This window comes from Lolium perenne, chromosome 2, assembly GCF_019359855.2.
Source record: "Lolium perenne isolate Kyuss_39 chromosome 2, Kyuss_2.0, whole genome shotgun sequence".
Classification (NCBI taxonomy): domain Eukaryota; kingdom Viridiplantae; phylum Streptophyta; class Magnoliopsida; order Poales; family Poaceae; genus Lolium; species Lolium perenne.
In genome coordinates this window covers 289,266,063-289,285,320 of record NC_067245.2, presented here as the reverse complement: position 1 = coordinate 289,285,320, position 19,258 = coordinate 289,266,063, and the positions used below count along the sequence as shown (strand labels likewise).

Sequence of the window (19,258 nt, the reverse complement as noted above, 5' to 3'; positions counted from 1 at the left end):
AAGCTAAGCCGGCATCCCCAAGGGGTATCTTAACCCGGTAAAGAAGTTACCGGAAAGAAGGGCCTGTCGGCAGGACTGGTCAAAGATTCTCTTCAGAGCAAGAAGACAAGGATGAGCTAAGCAAGGTGGCTTTAATCAGAGCCCTGGCGCCAAAGAGAGGGATGACGCTAAAAGAAGCCGGAGGACGTCAGCGTTCCTGATTAAAGAGGACCCCGGCGTCATCTATGATTAAAGTAGCTTTGTAAAGTAGTTTGTCCAGTCAAAGATGCCATTAGGGTTTCTTGTCCTGTAAGCCACCCTCTCCCCTATATAAGGAGAGGGGGTACTGCCTCCTACAGGCGCGTGCACACAGAAGGGATTAGACGATAGAGCTGGTGTTCATGCACTTGTAACCATGTTGAGATCAATGAAACTAGCGATCTAGTAAAGAGTTCTTCCTCTTGTCTCTCTTCTTGTATACCGGCCTTTGGTTGTGTTCTTGAGGAAAGCATCCGGAAGTTCTTCCCATCTAATCGCAAACCCTCCCCCGAATCCTCTAGCGTCCATTCGGCCCCAATCTAAGCCATCCTATGGCATCTGTCTGTTCACCACGACGATAAAGAGCCATGAACGGCACAGAGCCGATGACTACACAAGCTTCGCCGCAAGCGCTGCAAGCATATCAGTATAAAATCGCTCGTTCCATACGTGAGTTGGAAAAAATGCAATGAAAACTTGACGAAAGAAAAGCTGCAGCGGATGCATGCAGCGAGCGCAGGACCAACCCGAGTCGACACTCGAGGACCTCAGGAGATAGTCACAGGGACAATCGCGCAAGAGCAAGACCTTCGAGATCTACTTGCCCTCTACTTCTTACGAAATCCTAAGTCTACAATACATACGCATTGACGAGTTGATACCTCGTCAGTCACCATGATCTACTGCTTGGTTTATCCTGGTTTGGGTTGGGTTGAGTGGATGAAATAGATGAATGTGGGCTGCTGTGGTGTTCTTGCTGGTGATCTTGCTATTCCTGTGAAGTTCATCTCTATCTATTTGTTACTGTGCTATTTATAGCATCAAGTGATGCTTTGCTTGGTTGACAAATGACAACACACCCTTGGTTGTGTGTTGTGGTGCCAGTGCTTATCCTCCTATTTTCTCCTTATTTTACTGTCCAAGTGGCTTTGCCACTTGTTACTGGACAATCTGGTTCTTTTCCTTTATATGTTGCAGGTTTTAATTTAATCAAGGAATGGAGAAGATCAAATGAAGATTTTTTTAGAAGACTTAGTCTAAGAAAATCATCCATATTGTAATCTTTCTTTTTATTTACTTATTTCTAGTTTGCATTTGCTCCTATTTATTGTAATATCAAGGGATTATGTAAAGACAATGTAATATGTGTGGTTTATCAATAAAGCTCAAGTTTTCCTTATGAGTTATTTCTAATACTTATAATTCATTTATGAAATGTGTTGTATAAATATTATATTGGTTTGAGTTATGAATTATGAATTCATTTGAATTATTGTTTACTTATATTCATATTTGTTGGAAATTCAAATTCAAATGCCAAATCAAACTCCTCTCCAAAACCCTAGTTTCAAAAGAAATCATGTCGAAATTTATAGCACACTCATTACTCTAACCCTAATAGTAGCGAGAGAGAAACCTCGATCCCTCCTAGGTTTTATGCAATTAAGCGCGAAAATTCCCCCCGTGTTGCGATGAAATGCACAACCCTTTTCTAAATCTTCCCCGCGTTTGTCCTAACTTCTGGGATGTTACAAGCTAGCATGTGAAGTTTTCTGAAGGAATGAGCATCGAGGTGGAATACATTGGAGATTCCATAATGCACCTTATAGATGTTTGTTTCTCAATAACTATGGTCATGAGAAAGAAAATAAAAAAGACAACAACTAGCATGTGAGGTTTGGTTGAAGCAATGAATTCTAGACTTAACACCCGGTCTGCCATTTTGTTGTTGATAATACTTAAGGCCAAGTCTATAAATAACTAGTTTTCTTCAGTAGCAAAAGTAATGCTTGAAAACTGAGGCAATCACACATAGTGGTAGGTTGGACAAGTTTAAGAGGAGAGAACATTGGCCAACACAATGGGTGCGGCATCATTAGTTGACACCTTTTAGAAATGGGACGCATTGGAAAATGTTGTTAGAGATGGATATTGTGAAAAAGTTTGACATTCTGCTGGCAAAGTTGCGATAGGAATCCAGGACATACTCAGATTCTCGTCCGGGCTTTAAAATTCCTGAAAGTAGAATGATAGAATGGATAGACAAATAGAGTGGAGATCAAATCGTGTATTAATTAATCTTTTTGTATTGTTTTTACGTATATATACGAGAGAAATCAATTACGGTGGAGAGTGGGCACAACCACGCTAAAAGCATCTGTTCCATATGACACCGAATCTACCAACAAGAATATAGATGTTGATCAATTCGTTCATAACACTTACCCGATCAATATCATCATATGTATATAGTGCATTGGAAAAGTTGTCCAAAATCATATGGGGAAAATATGACTGCCATCGAGAAGCTCTTTAAAACCTACTAAAAAATATAAGGAGAAAACAATGTGGCATATATGAATATTTGTATTTATTATCCCTTTATTATAAAACCTTAGTGAGAAACCATTAGGAAAAGAGAAAGGATTTGGTGCACATGGGCACCAATGCTCTCTTCACTTTTAGATTTTTGAAAACTTCACACTTCTATGTCTCTAAAAATTATGGTGTTAAATATATAGATAGATATGTACAGGAGAAGTGTACTAAAAAATCCCGGTAAAAAAAACTTTAAATTTTGGGAAATACAAAGAAGAAAATTTCTGACAAAAAGATATACTGTTTTACTACTATATTACTACTATTTACTGTAAGATTTTTTATATTTCCCAAAATACAACATATTTTTTAATGGGACATTTTTTATACACTTCTCATGTATATATCTATCTATATATTTAACGTCATAATTTTTAAGAACATAGAAGTGTGAGATTTTAAAATTTTCAAGGATCTAAAAGTGAAGGGAGCACTGGTGCCCATGTGCCAAAGATAATTTCTATTAGAAAAAACTCAATTTCTTTTATAGTACTACTTGGTGCCATGTGACGAACTGACAATGCACCATAAATCCCCAGGCAACAGCTCTTCCTTCTAGCTGCTCGCCTTGTTCCATGACAATCCAAGGTTCAACAGCAAGTATATACGGCCGGTGGCAAGGGAGGCAGAACGGCCCGGGCATTTTGTCTTCTTCTTGGCCTCAAACAAAAATTCGTTGTATAAGTAGACTTTTGTGGTGGGTTCATTAGAAATTTCCATGCGTGGATCAATTGATTTGTTACCGGGGCACATGCAACCAGCTCCATCAGAAGTTGTGCGCGGGATAAGTGAAAAATCTATTACATTGCCGTTACTGAAGAACAGATGATTTCCAAGAAGATGACGCTAGAAACGAGTAAAGTTTGGAAGCTCTTCAAGATTCTCTTCGGATCCGAGTTGAATGAAGTCGGAGGAATGATGAATCTCGGAGAACTTCGGGGGCTACTGTTGTGGGTATACTTTATGGGTATATCAACGGCATGACCTAGATCCGGCAAGCCCGGGTGGTCCACAGATGGTGATGTGGCATGTGGCCCATCGGGCGGTCCAGTTGCTGTAGATCCTGAAGGTTGAAGTCCAGCCCAGGAGCAGGGAGCCGGATCCCAACCGACCTATGAAGGAGGTCGGATCCGTGGAGGCCCATAAGGTATCCGGATCCAGTACGACATAGATGGAAGGCGGATCCTTGACGTACACGGCAAGACATTGTACCGTAGTTAGGCAACTTGTATTCCGGCTAGGACTCTCCGTGTAAACCCTAGATCCATGCACCTTTATAAGCCGGATCCCGGGAGCCCTAGAGGCACAACCACAACTCATTGTAACAACGCGAAAGTGCCCATATAATTCCAGACAAGCAGCAGTAGGCCCTGTCGTCGAGCAGGTGTTCCGAAGCTGGGTAAATCGTGTACCACCGTCCCGAGGACCCTCCGCCCTATGGCCCCTACTTCTTGGCCCCTACTTCTTCTCCCCCTCGTGAGGATCCCTCCTCCGAGGATAGGCAACGACAGCCGCCTATGATGCCGTTCAGGATCTCCTCCTCGCCGGCAATCTACGCATAAAGTTACAAACTTTGAGTCGCCGCCGGTGTCTACGATGCACACAACACATAGAAAGAACGGAAACGCACCTCTTCCTGGCCCATGGACACGCCCGACCCGCTGCCGAACACCTGCTGGGTGCGCCTGCCGTCGTCGGGGAAGAGGTCGCGGGGAAGGCCGGTGCCGTCCGTCATGTGGCCCTGGGTGCGGCGCAGGTCAGGCGAATCCTTCAGGTCGAGGAAGCGGAAGGCGCCGCTGCCCCGAGCCGCTGAATCCAGCGAGAAAGGGGCGTTGTTGTCGACGATCATGTCGCTGTCCCCAAACTCGGGGGAGTAGCGGGCGCGGTCGTCCATCTACGACAACCGCATCTGCGAGATCGACGACGCGTCCGCGGTGTACCCCGCGTAGTAACCCGGCGACGACGGGGAGCTCGAGATGCTGTTCAGGCCGCCGCTCAAGCCCAGGCACGCTTCCGCAGAGGCCGCCGCTTTCGCTGCGTCGAGGGCGGCGATGCGGCGCCTCCTGTGGTCGGCCGTGACGAAGGCGCGGTGCTCCATCTCCGTCTCCCAGTCCTCCTGCGATATGGCCGCCGGCTTCTCCTTCGGCGCGACGGTGCGCGTCTTTGGCGGCGCCTTCGTCGGTGCCTTCGCTGCCTTCGCCGGAGCCTTTCTCTTCGGTGGCATGGCGCGGTGGCGAGGGATTTTCGGTTTGGAGGCTGGATGGGAGATTGAGCGGCTGGCGGGAGAAATGAGCGACGGAGGGGACGGGGTTTTGGGGGAGAAGATGTATATTTTGTTGTTGTGTGGCTGACAGCGGCTCCCACGCCCAAAATTTTCAGCCTCACGAGACGCCGGCGCGCCCGATTCGCGCCCTTGGCGAAGGGGCCGGCACGGGGTTGCCGGCGCTTCTATTGGGCTCCAAAAATCGCCGGCGCCGTTTGGGGCACGCCGGTGCGGCGGTGCGAGCCTATTTTCAACCGCCAAAAAAGCTATCGGAGCCGCTATCGAGAACGCCGGTGGAGATGCTCTGAAGTGCTTCCACACTATTTCAACCGCGCTGCTATAACAAACGTGGTTGCAGCTGTGGGACGAGCTGACAATGCCAAGACATTTCCAATGCAGCAGCTGTGCGTGTTCCTTCCAAGTGCATCTCGCCTCGCTCCACGACATGCAGGCTTCGAGCGGCTTGAGCGTTAGGTGTGGCCTCGCCTCTTCCCCTTTGCCTGACAATTGTCGCCAGATATTTGATGCATGGATCATCGATATAGCCTATGTCACTGGGATTTGTGGAGCTTGTCAGCTGCTGCCTCGACTCGTTGCTTCTGTCACTGTCAGTGCCCTAGGTGCCTAAGGAAGAAATAATGGTTAATATGAGAGTACTGCAATAGTCAATTGTCGTGATTCGCTTCGCTAATTAAGGAGACGTATACTCCCGACTAGTAGCTAGCTAGCAACCACCGTTCTTTAAATCTTGAACCAGTGGCTGCGTCCTCTCCGATCAGCCAGCTGCGCCAGTAACTCAGTAAGAATGGTGCCTCTCAGTCACGGTGCAGATTCCGCTGAATATACCGTGCTGGGGAAGAATATACTCACACAAGTAGCGGAAATTCAATTGTGGTGAGAACTAGCTCGTCTGAATAACACCAAACTCTGTCCCCGTAACATTTTGACTCGTCACATCGCTTGCAAATTGTAGAACGATAGAGAGATATCCGGAATATGTTGGATGTTGTATTGAGCATCTCGGGTGAGTATATATAGTGGTACAGATTTGGAGGCTAAGATAGCTCTCCTAGAGATATGGTAGGTTGAGTTTACAAATTCTAGACTACCTAATATATATACATATACCAGATATATCTCTAACACTCCCCCACAGTCGTAGCGGTAGTGACGTGAATGGTAGCATCGCGGACGGTCAGACTGGAGAGAAGCCCAAGGTAGGAACCAATGGGCTGACACTCCCCCGCAGTCGTAGCATGAGCGTCGTGGACGATGTCGCGTCGCGGATGCTTGGACTGTAGAAGAAGCCGAGGTGCTCATGCGAGGTGATAGCCCTTTGTGCCGATGTCGAGGTAGCCGAGAGTATGTGGGTGCTGCAACTTTGGTCGAGGGAGCCGCGCGAGGGATTGCCGTGGTCGATGTCGTGGCCGGGTACCGGTGCCGATGTAGCCACATGCGAGGTGGTGTGCGAGGAGAGTGACGGAGACGCGCCGAGGCAGTCGTGGAGATGGTCGATGCCGAAGTTGATGCAGTCTGAGCCGTCGAGGACGAAGTGCAACCATAGTTTTGCCAAAACCAGGCACACGTCGGGACGAAGGCATACTCTGGTTTTGCCAGAATTGAGTACACATAGAAGAACTCGGGGGTGACGCGGTCGAGGCAGTCGTAGAGGCGATCGATGAAGACGAGGCGCCGGTCCGAGCTTTCCAGGCCCGGGGACACTTCGGGGATGAAGGCACATACCGATGTTGCCAGTACCGGGCGTGCGGGGGTAGGAAACATTACAATGTGCGCGCCATGTCGGAGTAGACTAGCAGAGGAGGTCTCGACGACGGGTGTCGGAGTAGAGGAGCAGGTGGCGTAGTCGGGAAAGAGGCGATGACGATGTCGGCAAAGTTGTAGTGTACGAAGACGTAGAAGGCGGCTAACCCAGCGGTGACCTGGGGTGGTCATGCTAGACGCCTAGACGGGTGTTGAGGTGGTCGGCGAGCTCAGCATGACCTGGAGTGGTTGGCGAGCTGATACGTCTCCAACGTATCTATAATTTCTTATGTTCCATGCTAGTTTTATGACAATGCCTACATGTTTTGTTCACACTTTATATCGTTTTGATGCGTTTTCCGAAACTAACCTATTGACGAGATGCCGAAGTGCCAGTTCCTGTTTTCTGCTGTTTTTGGTTTCAGAAATCCTAGTAAGGAAATATTCTTGGAATTGGACGAAATCAACGCCCAGCATCTTAGAATTCCACGAAGCTTCCAGAACACCCGAGAGGGACCAGAGGGGGGCCACAGGGCCACCACACGCCAGGGCGGCGCGGCCTGGACCCTGGGCGCGCCAGCCTATGGGGGGGCACCCCCTGGCTCCTCCGAGGCCGCCTCTTCGCCTATAAGAAGCCCCCTGACCTAAATCTTCGATACGAAAGAGCCACGGTACGAGAAACCTTCCAGAGCCGCCGCCATCGCGAAGCCAAGATCTGGGGGACAGGAGTCTCTGTTCCGGCACGCCGCCGGGACGGGGAAGTGCCCCCGGAAGGCTCCTCCATCGACACCACCGCCATCTTCATCAACGCTGCTGTCTCCCATGAGGAGGGAGTAGTTCTCCCTCGAGGCTAAGGGCTATACCGGTAGCTATGTGGTTAATCTCTCTCCTATGTACTTCAATACAATGATCTCATGAGCTGCCTTACATGATTGAGATTCATATGAGTTTTGTATCACTATTCATCTATGTGTTACTCTTGTGATGTTATTAAAGTAGTCTATTCCTCATTCACGGTGTAATGGTGATAGTGTGTGCATCGTGTAGTACTTGGCGTAGGCTATGATCATAATCTCTCATAGGTTATGGAGTTAATTATTACTATGATAGTATTGATGTGATCTATCCCCCCTTCATAGTGTAAAGGTGACAGTGTGTATGCTATGTTAGTACTCGGTTTAAATTGCAAAGATCTATTATGCTCTAAGGTTACTTAAATATGAATGTCGAATGTTGTGGAGCTTGTTAACTCCGGCATTGAGGTGCTCTTGTAGCCCTACACAACGAATGGTGTTCATTATCAAACAAGAGTATATGTAGCACAAAGGAAGAGAACTTATTTATTTATGTGATCAATGTTGAGAGTGTCCACTAGTGAAAGTATGATCCCTAGGCCTTGTTTCCAAATACTGCAATCATCGCTTGTTTACTGTTTTACTGCATCTTTACTTCCTGCAATATTACTACCATCAACTGCACGCCAGCAAGCACTTTTCTGGCGCCGTTACTACCACTCATATACATCCATACTACTTGTATTTCACTATCTCTTCGCCGAACTAGTGCACCTATACATCTGACAAGTGTATTAGGTGTGTTGGGGACACAAGAGACTTCTTGTATCGTGATTGCAGGGTTGCTTGAGAGGGATATCTTTGACCTCTTCCTCCCTGAGTTCGATAAACCTTGGGTTATCCACTTAAGGGAAACTTGCTGCTGTTCTACAAACCTCTGCTCTTGGAGGCCCAACACTGTCTACAAGAATAGAAGCACCCGTAGACATCAAGCACTTTTCTGGCGCCGTTGCCGGGGAGGAAAGGTAAAAGGCACTCATATTCCGGTCCCAGGTAACTAAGTACTTTTCTGTTGCCGTTGTGTGAGTGTTCGAAGCTATTTCCTTTAGATCCTGCAATTGCATCTTTTTGTTTCTTGTTAAACACTAGTAAGGCATAATGGAAAACATCTGTGAGCTTTTGAAACTATTTCCTGAGTCAAGACATGAATGGTTTAATGCGAAAATTAAAAAACCTATGGAACCTTATTTGCATGCTAGTAGTAATATTAGTATGAACGCTTTGAACACCATTGTTGATAATGATATAGAAAATTCTAAGCTTGGGGAGGTCGGTTTTGATGAAAATGATCTCTTTAGCCCCCCGGGTATTGAGGAGAAAGTTTATGTTGATTATGATATGGCTCCCATATATGATGATTATAATGATAGTGGTCTTCTGGTGCCGCCTACTATGGAGGATAAAGTTTATTATGATGATACTATACCTCCTATATTTGATGATGAGAATAATAATGATAGCTACTTTGTTGAATTTGCTCCCACTACAACTAATAAAATTGATTATGCTTATGTTGGGAGTAGTAATAATTTTATGCATGTGAATAAGAATGCTTTATGTGATACTTATATTGTTGAGTTTGTTCATGATGCTACTGAAAATCATTATGAGAGAGGAAAATATGGTTGTAGAAGTTTTCATGTTACTAAAACACCTCTCTATATGCTGAAAATCTTGAAGTTGCGCTTGTCTAGTTTTCCTATGCTTGTTGCATTATGCCTACATAACTTGTTTATTTACAAGATTCCTTTTCATAGAAAGTGGGTTAGGCTTAAATTTGTTTTGAATTTGCTTTGTGATGCTTTCTTTTTTGCTTCAACTCTCATCCTTATGTGAGCATCATTAAAACTGCTGAGCCCATCTTAATTTCTCCTATAAATGTTCAAATACTACCCGGCCATCCAAGGCACCTGAGAGGGGCACATCAATCCTGGTCGTCCATTTCACTTGCACAGTAAATTCCCAATCCCACTTTTCACCTCAGCCGTCGGATGTGGTGATTTTTTCGTCACCTTCCTCTGCTCGTGTATGCTCCATGACGATTGGGTCCCTCTTTGTGCGGGGCCGATAGCGAGAGAGAGCGGCGGGTGCTCGCACTCGTCGACGTTCCACGGAGCGGTGGGTGAAAAAACCCTAGCCAGAAGCTGCTGCCCAATCCTCCCCCAATCCCCGAGCCGCCTCCTTCTCCCCTTGTTTGACCGTGTGTGGCGACGACGACGGCGCATGCGGGAGGAGGAGGGAGGCGGAGCTGCGCCGGCCTCCGTAGGTGAAGAAGAGGAGGCTGGGGCGCAGCGTGGAGGTTGCGGCCGTCCCGGCTCTGGATGCGAGGCGCGGGAGCAGCGATGCGTCGCGGGTTGAGAGAGCGGTGTTGGGCTGGTGGTGGCGGCGACGATCTCTGCACCTTGCCGGCGTCGCGCCTCCTCCTCTCCGACCTCGAGCTACCGCGTCGGCGTGCCTCTCCCCCTCGCGCCTGCTCCTCTGAGGCCCAGAACCGCCGCGGCGTCGCGCCTCTCCTCCTCGATCTAGAAGGCCGGCGGCGGATAAGGTGTAGAAAAGCGGGAGGGGCAAACCTAGCCAGAAGGAGGAGTGGGTCTCGGTCCATAGCTGGCTGGAGCTCGGTCAAGGGCTGCTGGACGAGGAAGGGAGGAGCACCGCCGCCTCCTGGCGCAGCTCGTCGACTCCCGGCGTCTCCATCCTCCAGGTATCCCTTCCCTTCTTCTAGGCTACAAACTCACGGGGGCAGCCACCAGATCGATTGGAGCAGCCACCAGAACGATTTTTTTTTTTATATTTTGACGGTTCCACAGAATGATTGGAAGTACTATCTGATAGTTAACAAGAAGCAATCAGCTGGTATGCTGATTTATTACTGAAAAAAATGACTGGGGTACTCTGGTGTGTTTTTCATGTGGACCAGACAAACAACAAGTTGGACTGGCAGGACGAAGAGGCAGGCTGTGGCCTAATACATGGATATGCCGCTGTAGGATGTGGGACTCTACCTAGACCTTGGCTGCCTCCCCTGTCTTCCTCCCCTTTCTCAGTGGGTCTTCTTCATTTGGTTTGGTTCTTTGTTATGCAGATCTGGATTCAGTAATTTTGGGACATTATTAGGTTGATTAGTACCTTGTTGTGCAGGTCGGCGAGGTTTTGTGTATGAAGCATTCTTAGTTGGTAAGTAGCTTCTACTGAAGGACATCATAACAAGGTTATTTCTCGATACAATCAAGTTTGTTCCTGCATTTTATGTTATTTTTTATTCTAGCACTGCTTAGGTCTGTTTCAGTATATGCTAGATTAATTATTTCTTTGTGTATATTCCGTTGATCTGTGTTGTATACAATATGGACTGCTTTTTTGAAATTCTCATGGTGCATCTGCCTAAATTGGTTTCCTTTCCAGGTTGTACTCTATTCAGGAGCCATTGTACATGCTTTATGTTAGCTTTGGTGGTTCCAAATGAATTATGTTGGAAGTCATGTAAGATTAATAGTACTGAATTGATGAATTAGGTAATGGTGAAGAAATCATATGCTATCTTGAGGGGCACTTCTGTTCATATTCTTGTAAATTGCTTGGATGTATCTTCCCAATTACAGTCATACATTTTAAGTTCAGTTGTCTGAAATGATTTTTCCTGTACTACTAGATCGTGCAAGTAAGATAATTGGAATGTGAATATCATATATGTACACAATTTGTTCTACTACTAGATCGTGCAAGTAAGATAATTGGAATGTGAATATCATAGATGTACACAATTTGTTCTCTATCCGGTTCAGCAATCACGATACAATTTTTATAAGAAATTGACTTTTTTATGGTTCTATGTGATTATATCAGTTTCAGTAGCTACCATGTGCTAAAGTACTAACTAATGTATCGCAACACTGTGCAGTGCTTCAATGTTCTACGTGGTGCAGACGCTGCATGGAGTGGTGAGGGACAGTCGAACAGTGATCGTGTCGATCCATCAGCCGAGCAAGAAGGTCTTTGAGCTTTTTGATCAGTCGTGGTGTTCTCTCAGGGGGGAAAACAGTGTACTTTGGGCAGACCCGTGAGGCTTATGAGTTAGTACATCTGAGTTTACGTATCTTTGTATATATGTGTTCCTGCAATGCCAATGGGGTCTCTAAATCATGTCCTGTCATGTGCATTTCACAGTTCTTTCCCAAGCTACCTTACCATGTCCACCGCCTCCATGGATTCAGGTAGAAGCTGGTCATGTTGGCTACTGGAAGTCTGATAGAGTGAAGAATAAAAAGGCTGGAAATTCCATTGATGATGTGGTAACAGAAGAATTGGAGGTGCCTTCTGGTATTAATAAATCTGGCAGAAAGGTGGGTTCAATCTTTACAATTTTGTGTAGCTAAAGTTTGAGCTTGGCAAGTTTAATTACACACATTGAAATGGCTGTAATGGGACAGTATGTTTGTTTGTCGCCCTTACTGTATATTATCTGATCCAATCTGCTACAAGATGACATTTTGATCTGTCACAAGATAAGTACCTTGTATGATACTATTCCATTTTTCAGGTTTTTGCTGATGTGGCCATGTGGGTGGGTTTGGACCGGCTTGGTTTTCTGCTAAGGCCCTTGATATAGACTAACATAGTGTATTCATCAGCTATGAGGTCCACAGAGAAGGTTCGTACCGAATAGGATACAGTTCTTCATAACTACCTTGTCAAGTAGGTTTTTGGAGATTATTTGCTGACATATTTAATGTTGTTTTCTTCTAAGTATCTATTTCTTAGTGTGTTGTGTGAGATAAGATGGAATAAATAAACTAAGTTCATTCATGCTTACAAACCTGATTGGAAGAGGAATTAGTAACTACTACCTTTGTGCCCCCAAATAATAGGTTGTAGAATATCCCTCCATGTTTATCCATCTAAGATATCAAAACTTTACAGATGATGCTTTGTTTCAGGATCTATGCCAGAGTTGTTTGTGCTGGGTCAAGTCGGCTCTTAGATTAAATGACTAATCTTCTCACCCTTATTGTGCAGTACTCATGTCAACCCTTATTTTCCGATTGGATATAACCCCACAGTCTTCTTTTTGCAGATGTTATAGGTCAGAATGTCGATGGTAGGCTTGATGGGTATTGCAAGTGTGCTTGGACTGGTTTCTTGCGGGAGGCACCCTCAAATAAGAAAAGTGACGCTGCTGCTCTTTTGAAAGAAAAGGACGAGATTATCACTCAGGTCATGGCTGAAGGTATGCAATTTTTTCTTTTTGATATTGCATTAATTAAATTATTCTGTTATAATGTTGAGAATACCAAATTACCAGTTCTATCATTTGAAATATTGTCATGTGACCATTTCAAGAATTAATGTTGCCATACGGTATGTTGCACCATGTTGAGCAGCCTTTGTCAGTGACAGTCATTGCTGACTCCAATGATCATTTACCGAGATGTACATATTAGTGACGTTAGGAAAGATGTAATGGCTTACGGAACATAGATAATAATGACAACATAAACTTTTCAAACATTTCCTGCTGGCGAGAGTCATATTTATCGGTTTGATATGAGTCTCTCATCTGCAGTTTATTGTGGCATTTGAAATTTGTATGCCCTTAACATGCGTTGGTTGAGTCCTTTACTGCTTGAATTGGAGCTATAGTCCTTTTGCTTTCCACTGTAACACTCTGATCTTGCTGTCAACGGTAGGCTACTAGGCAATAGGCATATACACATGGACCTGATGTGTATGTAAGTTTGAAGATATTCATTCCTTATCTACTTTATTCCACATACACTACACCACCATGTGATAATTTTGGCTTTTCTGACACTAACATCTTATGTATACCAATGAAACAGGCGAAGAGCTATCGAAAAAACAAGCTGCTCAAGAAGCTACTATACGAAAACTGAGAGCACAGACATGGAGTATAACTCTATCACCACTCTTATGAAATGCCAGTTTTTGAAACTAATCAAGTTTGCTGTCTTTTTTTTGGTTGAAGCTAGATTCGTGAGTTTTAAGAAGAAAAGCAACGGCTGAACTCAAAGATCCAGGTAAAAGAGAGCAAATACGTTAAAAAGACAGCAAAGGAATGAACTGGACTTTTGATAATTAATTAATTCATCTGTACTAAATTGTTTCTTATCTGCTTTAATGACACACATTAAATATTTGCTTTTGCTGCTTGCATGATGCAAAACCAAATTTGCACCCATATTTGGGTGGTTTGTTCGTCTCTCTTTTGATCATGTGTGAACACATTGTGCTGAGTTGTTCCTCTTAAACAGTAGTATGCGTAACCTCTACAGCTTGCTTAAAGTTCACGATTTCGTTCAACCAGACAAGCTTTTTTCCTTAATTACTTGTTGGATGGATAGCTCCGAAAAATTGCTCATTGAGAATAGTGGAGCTACTTCGGCTTCCTGAAGGAAGCACTTTTGCTCTATTCGTCAGTTTTTATTTGCTCTGGGGCTTAAAATGAACCCATGCACTCAATTTTGACTTTGCAGGTTGAGGAGACAAAGGTTGAGAGTATTAAAAGAGATAAGGCGGCAACAGAGAAGTTGCTACAAGAAACAATCGAAAAAAATCAAACTGAACTTGCAGCTCAGAAGGAGTTCTACACAAATGCTCTTAATGCAGCAAAAGAGGCCGAAGCATTAGCTGAATCAAGAGTCAACACAGAAGCCAAAGTTGAGCTTGAGAGCCTCTTAAGAGAAGCCTGCGAAAAAGAAAATATGCTGATTAATACAATCGAGGAGTTGAGGAATGCTCTTACCAGACAAGAACAGGAGGTAAGCCATGAAAATATGCATCTACTGTGCATCAATAATTCAATACCCCCGGGACATTTAGTCTGTAGATTGTGGTGATCTAACTGTAATCTATGTTGCTTTGTTGATTAAAACTTTTATCTAAAAGATTATTTTGTTGATCTATAATGTCATGAAATCTTTTATATTGCTTTGTTGATAAAAACTAGGGCATTTCAGGCTGCTTTCATGGAAGAACGGTTAAAAAGGGATCATGATGATCTTCAAAAGCGGTATCAGGTGAGCAGAGCTTTTTCGGTTTAGCTGGCACTACAGAGTAAAATTAGTCATGGACCAGTTGTCATTTCCTTTCATTTTTCAATACTTCAGGCCAGTGAACTTCGGTATAATGAACTGGTTACACAAGTTCCTGAGTCGACAAGGCCACTCTTAAGGCAAATTGAAGCCATGCAGGTATTTGTGCTTCCACAGATTTTTCCCTTCTTGGCGACGCTCAGTTGCGAAATGACCGGCCAAGCCATACTGAGCCCAAGCCGCTGCTGTTGCGCCTCTCCCCTCGATGTACCAAGCGCCATAGGTGGAGGAGCAGCGAGGGGCGGCGCTGGGACAGAGGTGGAGGAGCACGGATTCAGCGCCGACTTACTTCTCGACGAGTAAGTCCCCCTCTTCCTCTCAACGCATCTTCCCTATCCCTCTCAACGCATCTATGTCCACAGATTGGGCTATTCGTGCGATGGGGCGGGCGCGGTCTGCGTGATGGCGCTGCTCCGTGAGATCCATGGACGGCGGCTCGGTGACAGAAAGCAGGTGGTGTAGGCCCGACGACAGAGGAGGGAAGCCTCGGCCACGGCCAAGGTAGGCGCTGTACGGCACCTTCTTATCTATATCACAATCCCGTGCGTATGTTCTGAGAAAGAGGAGCCCAATGAGAAATCGAGCGTGTCTGCGGCGGTAAGCAACGAGCAGCGACGGCGGGCACAGTTCATACGCCAAAGGGAGCTCCTCCCATTCTCCCTCTCTCAGCCCGTGCTCTCTCTACCCTCAATCTCGTCTCTGCTCTTTCCCCCTCTTCCCCTCGACCTAGAACACTGGTTGGCTGGATGAGGAATAGAAAACTGGGAGTCTCGTGTTTCTCATGCTTGGACCTGAATCTGCATATTTATTTTTGGATGTGTATTGGCTTATTTTTTCTGGCCACATTCTCCATATATGCATATCTAGAGTTATGAATCGATTTGGCCAGTCTATTATTCAGCTCATTAAAACTCTTGATGTTGATGATGATTTGCTGCTGTTTTTGCAGGTTTGTCATGGATTTGAGCAAAAAGAAGAGTCATATGAAGGTGATTTGGAGGAAGGAGGTGACCATTACTTGCTAGAACTATTGTGTTGGAGCCTTGGAGGAGGGTGAATTTGCCATCTATAATTTGGTATTTAGTTTAGGCACAGAAATATGGTACACTAATTGTTGGTTACATTAGCATTATATAAGTCTTTATAATCTTTCATTTCTTATCTTTATACTATTTCTGAGTGTGCCATTCTAGGCCTGCTTGAGGCATATAAAATTGCTTATGTTGAAGGCAACACTTGTCGCTATTGCTACCTGTGGCTGGAAGGGATAGGAAGTAAAAAGGGATAGATAGTATCAGCCTCTTGGATGAGAAATTCTCATGATGCTCACTCAGACTGACAATTTCTTTTAATGTGAGACAGAAGTCACAAAGCTACCACGATAATTTGTTCTGGCCATTTATACAGAAAAAATATCTAACGGTTCCATTCTTGTGTTCTGGACAAGATGAACAACTTCATTCCTTTCTTTTTCTTGCATCCTCCATCACTCTGATTTGTTGATTGTCCCAATACTCTGATTTGTAATTACTAATTGTTCTTTTTTCAAAACATCTGTGTGCTTTTTTCCTAAATATTCGGGGAGGAAAAGAATATGGGGGAACTAGAGGAGAATCATGGTGAATAGTTGTCTTTCATTTCTTCAGGCGACTCGCTTATTTGGTTCTGCTATGTATCTTACCTGGTTTTGTTTGTGTCTCCTATTTGCACTCATCTTCTCCTCAATATCCACCTATCTTCAGGTGGAAAAAAGTGTACATATCAAGGAGGTTGATGGTGAATGGGGCGATTTTGGTGCGGCGGGGACGGCGAGGGCTTGTACCAGTCGTCGTCGGACTCCGCCTCGAGGTCGATGACGGGGACGGGGGCACCAGATGGATGAGTCGCAGGCCGGCGGTAGCGAGCGACCTCCTCGAGGAGCCGAGCCTGCCGCTCCGCCTCCTCCTTCTCCCACTGCTTGCCTGGTCGAGGGGCATGGTGTTGTCGGCGGGGACGAGGTCCTGGAGGGACCTCGCCATGACGGCCTCGAGGATTGCGGCGTCCTCGGCGTCGTGGACCTCCTCCACCTTCACCGGCTTGCGCTTCCACTCGCCGGAGGTGCCTGGTTCGCGCTTGGGTCGGAGGCGGCCGCGTGGCGTCGGCGGCTCGCGGATGACGATCCTACCGCCGCTGCGCGCACAGTTGCTCGGAGGGGAAAGCGGCTCCGTTTTCACCGGCGCCCATGATGGCGCCGACCTGGAGATCGGTGTCGACCTCGACGCCGAACTGGACGACGAGGAGCTGGCAGCCATGCGCCGTGGCTGCCAGCTGCTTCCCCGGCGGCGGCTGGCCGATGCCCTCGACAGCGGGGGCATCATCAGAACTGGCGCGTTGCCGCCCTTGATGTGCTCGAGGACAACGTCGAGCGTCCGGCCCAGCGCGCTCCATCAACGCCGGCACCCCGCGGAGTTGTTGCGCGGAGGCGGAGGCGGCGGGCTGTCGTAGGAGGCGAGCTCTCGCTCCCACCGCTGCAGGAAATACGAGTTCCACGCCGTGTAGTTGTCGGGGTGGAACTGTGGCTCGGCGCGCTCCTGGTCCGACAATGTCAGCCGGACCTCCTCGATAGTGGCGTCGAGGGCGTGTCCCTGGGGCAGCGGCGGGATTGGCACGCCGCCCGCACTTAGCCGCCACCCGCCGCCGGGAGGCCTCGTATCCGGCGAGCAGGGGTACCCCGCCTGGTAGAGGAGGGGTCCCTCCCACGCGTGGAGCGACCGGCGGGGAAAGCCGTTGTTGGCCGCGCCGTCTTGCTCGTTGAACGCCATTGATCTCGTCGAGGGAAGAGTGGTGCTACGCGTCGCGGCGAGCGGGGATTATTTAGGCGGGGCTGGACCCGGCGATTTAATGCCGCGTGGATGCTATGCGTCCGCGGCGAGTTGACCGGCTGCAGCCTTTACTGCGCGCGGAAGACGATGCGTGTACCGCTGACCGGCCGGGTCCACCTCTGCAGCGAAGCCGAAGCGAAAGCGCGGGAGAGATTTCTCGGCGTTTCGCGTGCTTTCGCTTTGTCCGGACTCCCCGAGCGCGCCCCGGTAGGCCGGGGTTGGCGTGGGCTCGCTGGATGGATGAAGGCCCAAATCCGGGGGAAAACGAGAAACCGGGGGCGCGGCTGGGCCATTTTTCGCCGTTCGGATTGAAAAATAGCCAGCCGGGGGCCTATTCGAGGAGACGAGTGGAGATGCTCTAACCTTCTCAGACAAGGGAAATCGAAATGAGCTGCAAGTAGCGTAAGCTAGACCTAGCTGATCAGATCTGTTCGTTGTTCCCTAGATTATTTTTATAGTAGCATGTAGCCAGGTTGAAACTGCAGTGCTATATCTGTTGTTTAACTTAGTGAGAGGCTTATTTCTGCATTTCATATCTTGCTCGGGAAGGTTTTCCTTTTTGTACTTTTTTCTTTCTTTTTGGTGGTGCTTTTTCTACATTATTATTACTACCCTGAGCATTACACATTTGTTAATCTGTTTTGATATGCCGTGCGTTATCGGCGGTGCAACTGTGTTTTGTCTGAATTATCGATGAATCTCGAGATCTTTGTGAGAATGAAAGCACCAGTCTCAAAAACTGCCGAAGACCACTTGTTGTTGGTGGTAGTGGTGTTCACAGAGCAATCATTATGGTTCTTGGAAGTTGAACAAGACAACAAAAATATAAATGAGGTTCAATTTATTATCTAGAGTAGGTCATATGTACTCGATTTACCCACTAACCGATTTGTTATATCTTACTTACCTTTCAGCTTCAATACCTTTGTTGTATTCTTACAATTCCATAGATTAAGATACCATGCAGAGATAATTCTACCATCGATTTATAGAGGTCTTAATTGTTGTACAATTAACATAAATTCAACTGAGGATGGCTGCAGCGTCAGATGCCAAGTGAGTCTAAGGAGCCGGAAGAGGAAAAGGAGGACGTGCGAGGGGCAGAAGGAGCGGTCGCATGGGATCAAAGGGGGCATCCAAAGGAAGGTGGATGTACCGGCAAGGACATTTTCTCGCCATCGGATATTGCTATAGCTCCCTTTGATGGCCACCCAACCTGAATGCCCTCCCTTTACCGCTACGATGACGGCAGCTCCACTCCGAACCTCTGGTATCAAAATAAGCCAAACTTCTGGTTCAAATTTTGATTAAATTTTGCCATTTACGCGATAGCGCAACGGGACATATGACGAGCAGAAGGAGCTGTGGCATGGGAGAAAAGGGAGTAGCCAAAGGAAGGTGGAGGGATCATCGAGGACATTTTCTCGAACTCACTCCAACGGATTATGTTATAACTCGCCCCACTCCTACCCTCTGAGGCTCCGGTATCAAAATAAGCCAAAATTTATGGTTCAAATTTTGATTAAATCCCGCCATTTGCGCGATAGCGCAACAGGTCATCTAGTGGCTATAAAGAAAGCACTTCTTGGGAGATAACCCATGTTTTTATTTTGCTACAGTATTTTTGTTTTATATTTGAGTCTTGGAAGTTGTTACTACTGTAGCAACCTCTACTTATCTTTATTTTGTTGCATTGTTGTGCCAAGTAAAGTCTTTGATAGCAAGGTTCATACTAGATTTGGATTACTGCGCAGAAACAGATTTCTTGCTGTCACGAATTTGGGCAGGGTTCTC

The 19,258-nt window shown here is 46.4% G+C and overlaps 1 protein-coding gene across 16 annotated transcripts; it reads left to right on the top strand.

Moving 5' to 3' along the window:
* Window positions 1–9,621: 9,621 nt before the first annotated feature.
* LOC127329458 (golgin candidate 5) lies at window positions 9,622–16,360 on the top strand. 16 transcript variants are annotated; one of them, XM_071826730.1, is made up of 16 exons: window positions 9,622–10,195; window positions 10,412–10,537; window positions 10,633–10,702; window positions 10,897–11,006; window positions 11,393–11,564; window positions 11,659–11,834; window positions 12,032–12,142; window positions 12,566–12,718; window positions 13,332–13,400; window positions 13,482–13,529; window positions 13,986–14,270; window positions 14,469–14,528; window positions 14,619–14,702; window positions 14,827–14,902; window positions 14,966–15,104; window positions 15,553–16,029. In XM_071826730.1, exons 11-15 carry the CDS (start codon window positions 14,214–14,216, stop codon window positions 15,004–15,006), a joined length of 318 nt encoding a protein of 105 aa, XP_071682831.1. In that variant the 5' UTR covers window positions 9,622–10,195; window positions 10,412–10,537; window positions 10,633–10,702; window positions 10,897–11,006; window positions 11,393–11,564; window positions 11,659–11,834; window positions 12,032–12,142; window positions 12,566–12,718; window positions 13,332–13,400; window positions 13,482–13,529; window positions 13,986–14,213; the 3' UTR covers window positions 15,007–15,104; window positions 15,553–16,029. The 16 variants fall into 16 exon arrangements, 3 of the variants coding, with proteins under 3 accessions (XP_071682831.1, XP_071682830.1, XP_071682829.1); XR_011752746.1 differs by adding an exon at window positions 16,346–16,360 and having other exon boundaries at window positions 9,624–10,195; window positions 10,618–10,668; window positions 10,897–10,974; window positions 14,619–14,902; window positions 15,553–16,222; XR_011752743.1 differs by adding an exon at window positions 16,346–16,360 and having other exon boundaries at window positions 9,625–10,195; window positions 10,633–10,668; window positions 10,897–10,974; window positions 14,619–14,902; window positions 15,553–16,222.
* Window positions 16,361–19,258: the final 2,898 nt, after the last annotated feature.

Bases quoted from the DNA above. Each gene is read 5' to 3' on its own strand.
- LOC127329458 (XM_071826728.1), top strand. From the start codon at position 14,214: ATGCTGATTAATACAATCGAGGAGTTGAGGAATGCTCTTACCAGACAA. The intron at 14,271-14,468 runs GTAAGCCATGAA...AGGGCATTTCAG, and splicing joins TTACCAGACAAGAACAGGAG to GCTGCTTTCATGGAAGAACG. The intron at 14,529-14,618 runs GTGAGCAGAGCT...TCAATACTTCAG, and splicing joins ATCTTCAAAAGCGGTATCAG to GCCAGTGAACTTCGGTATAA.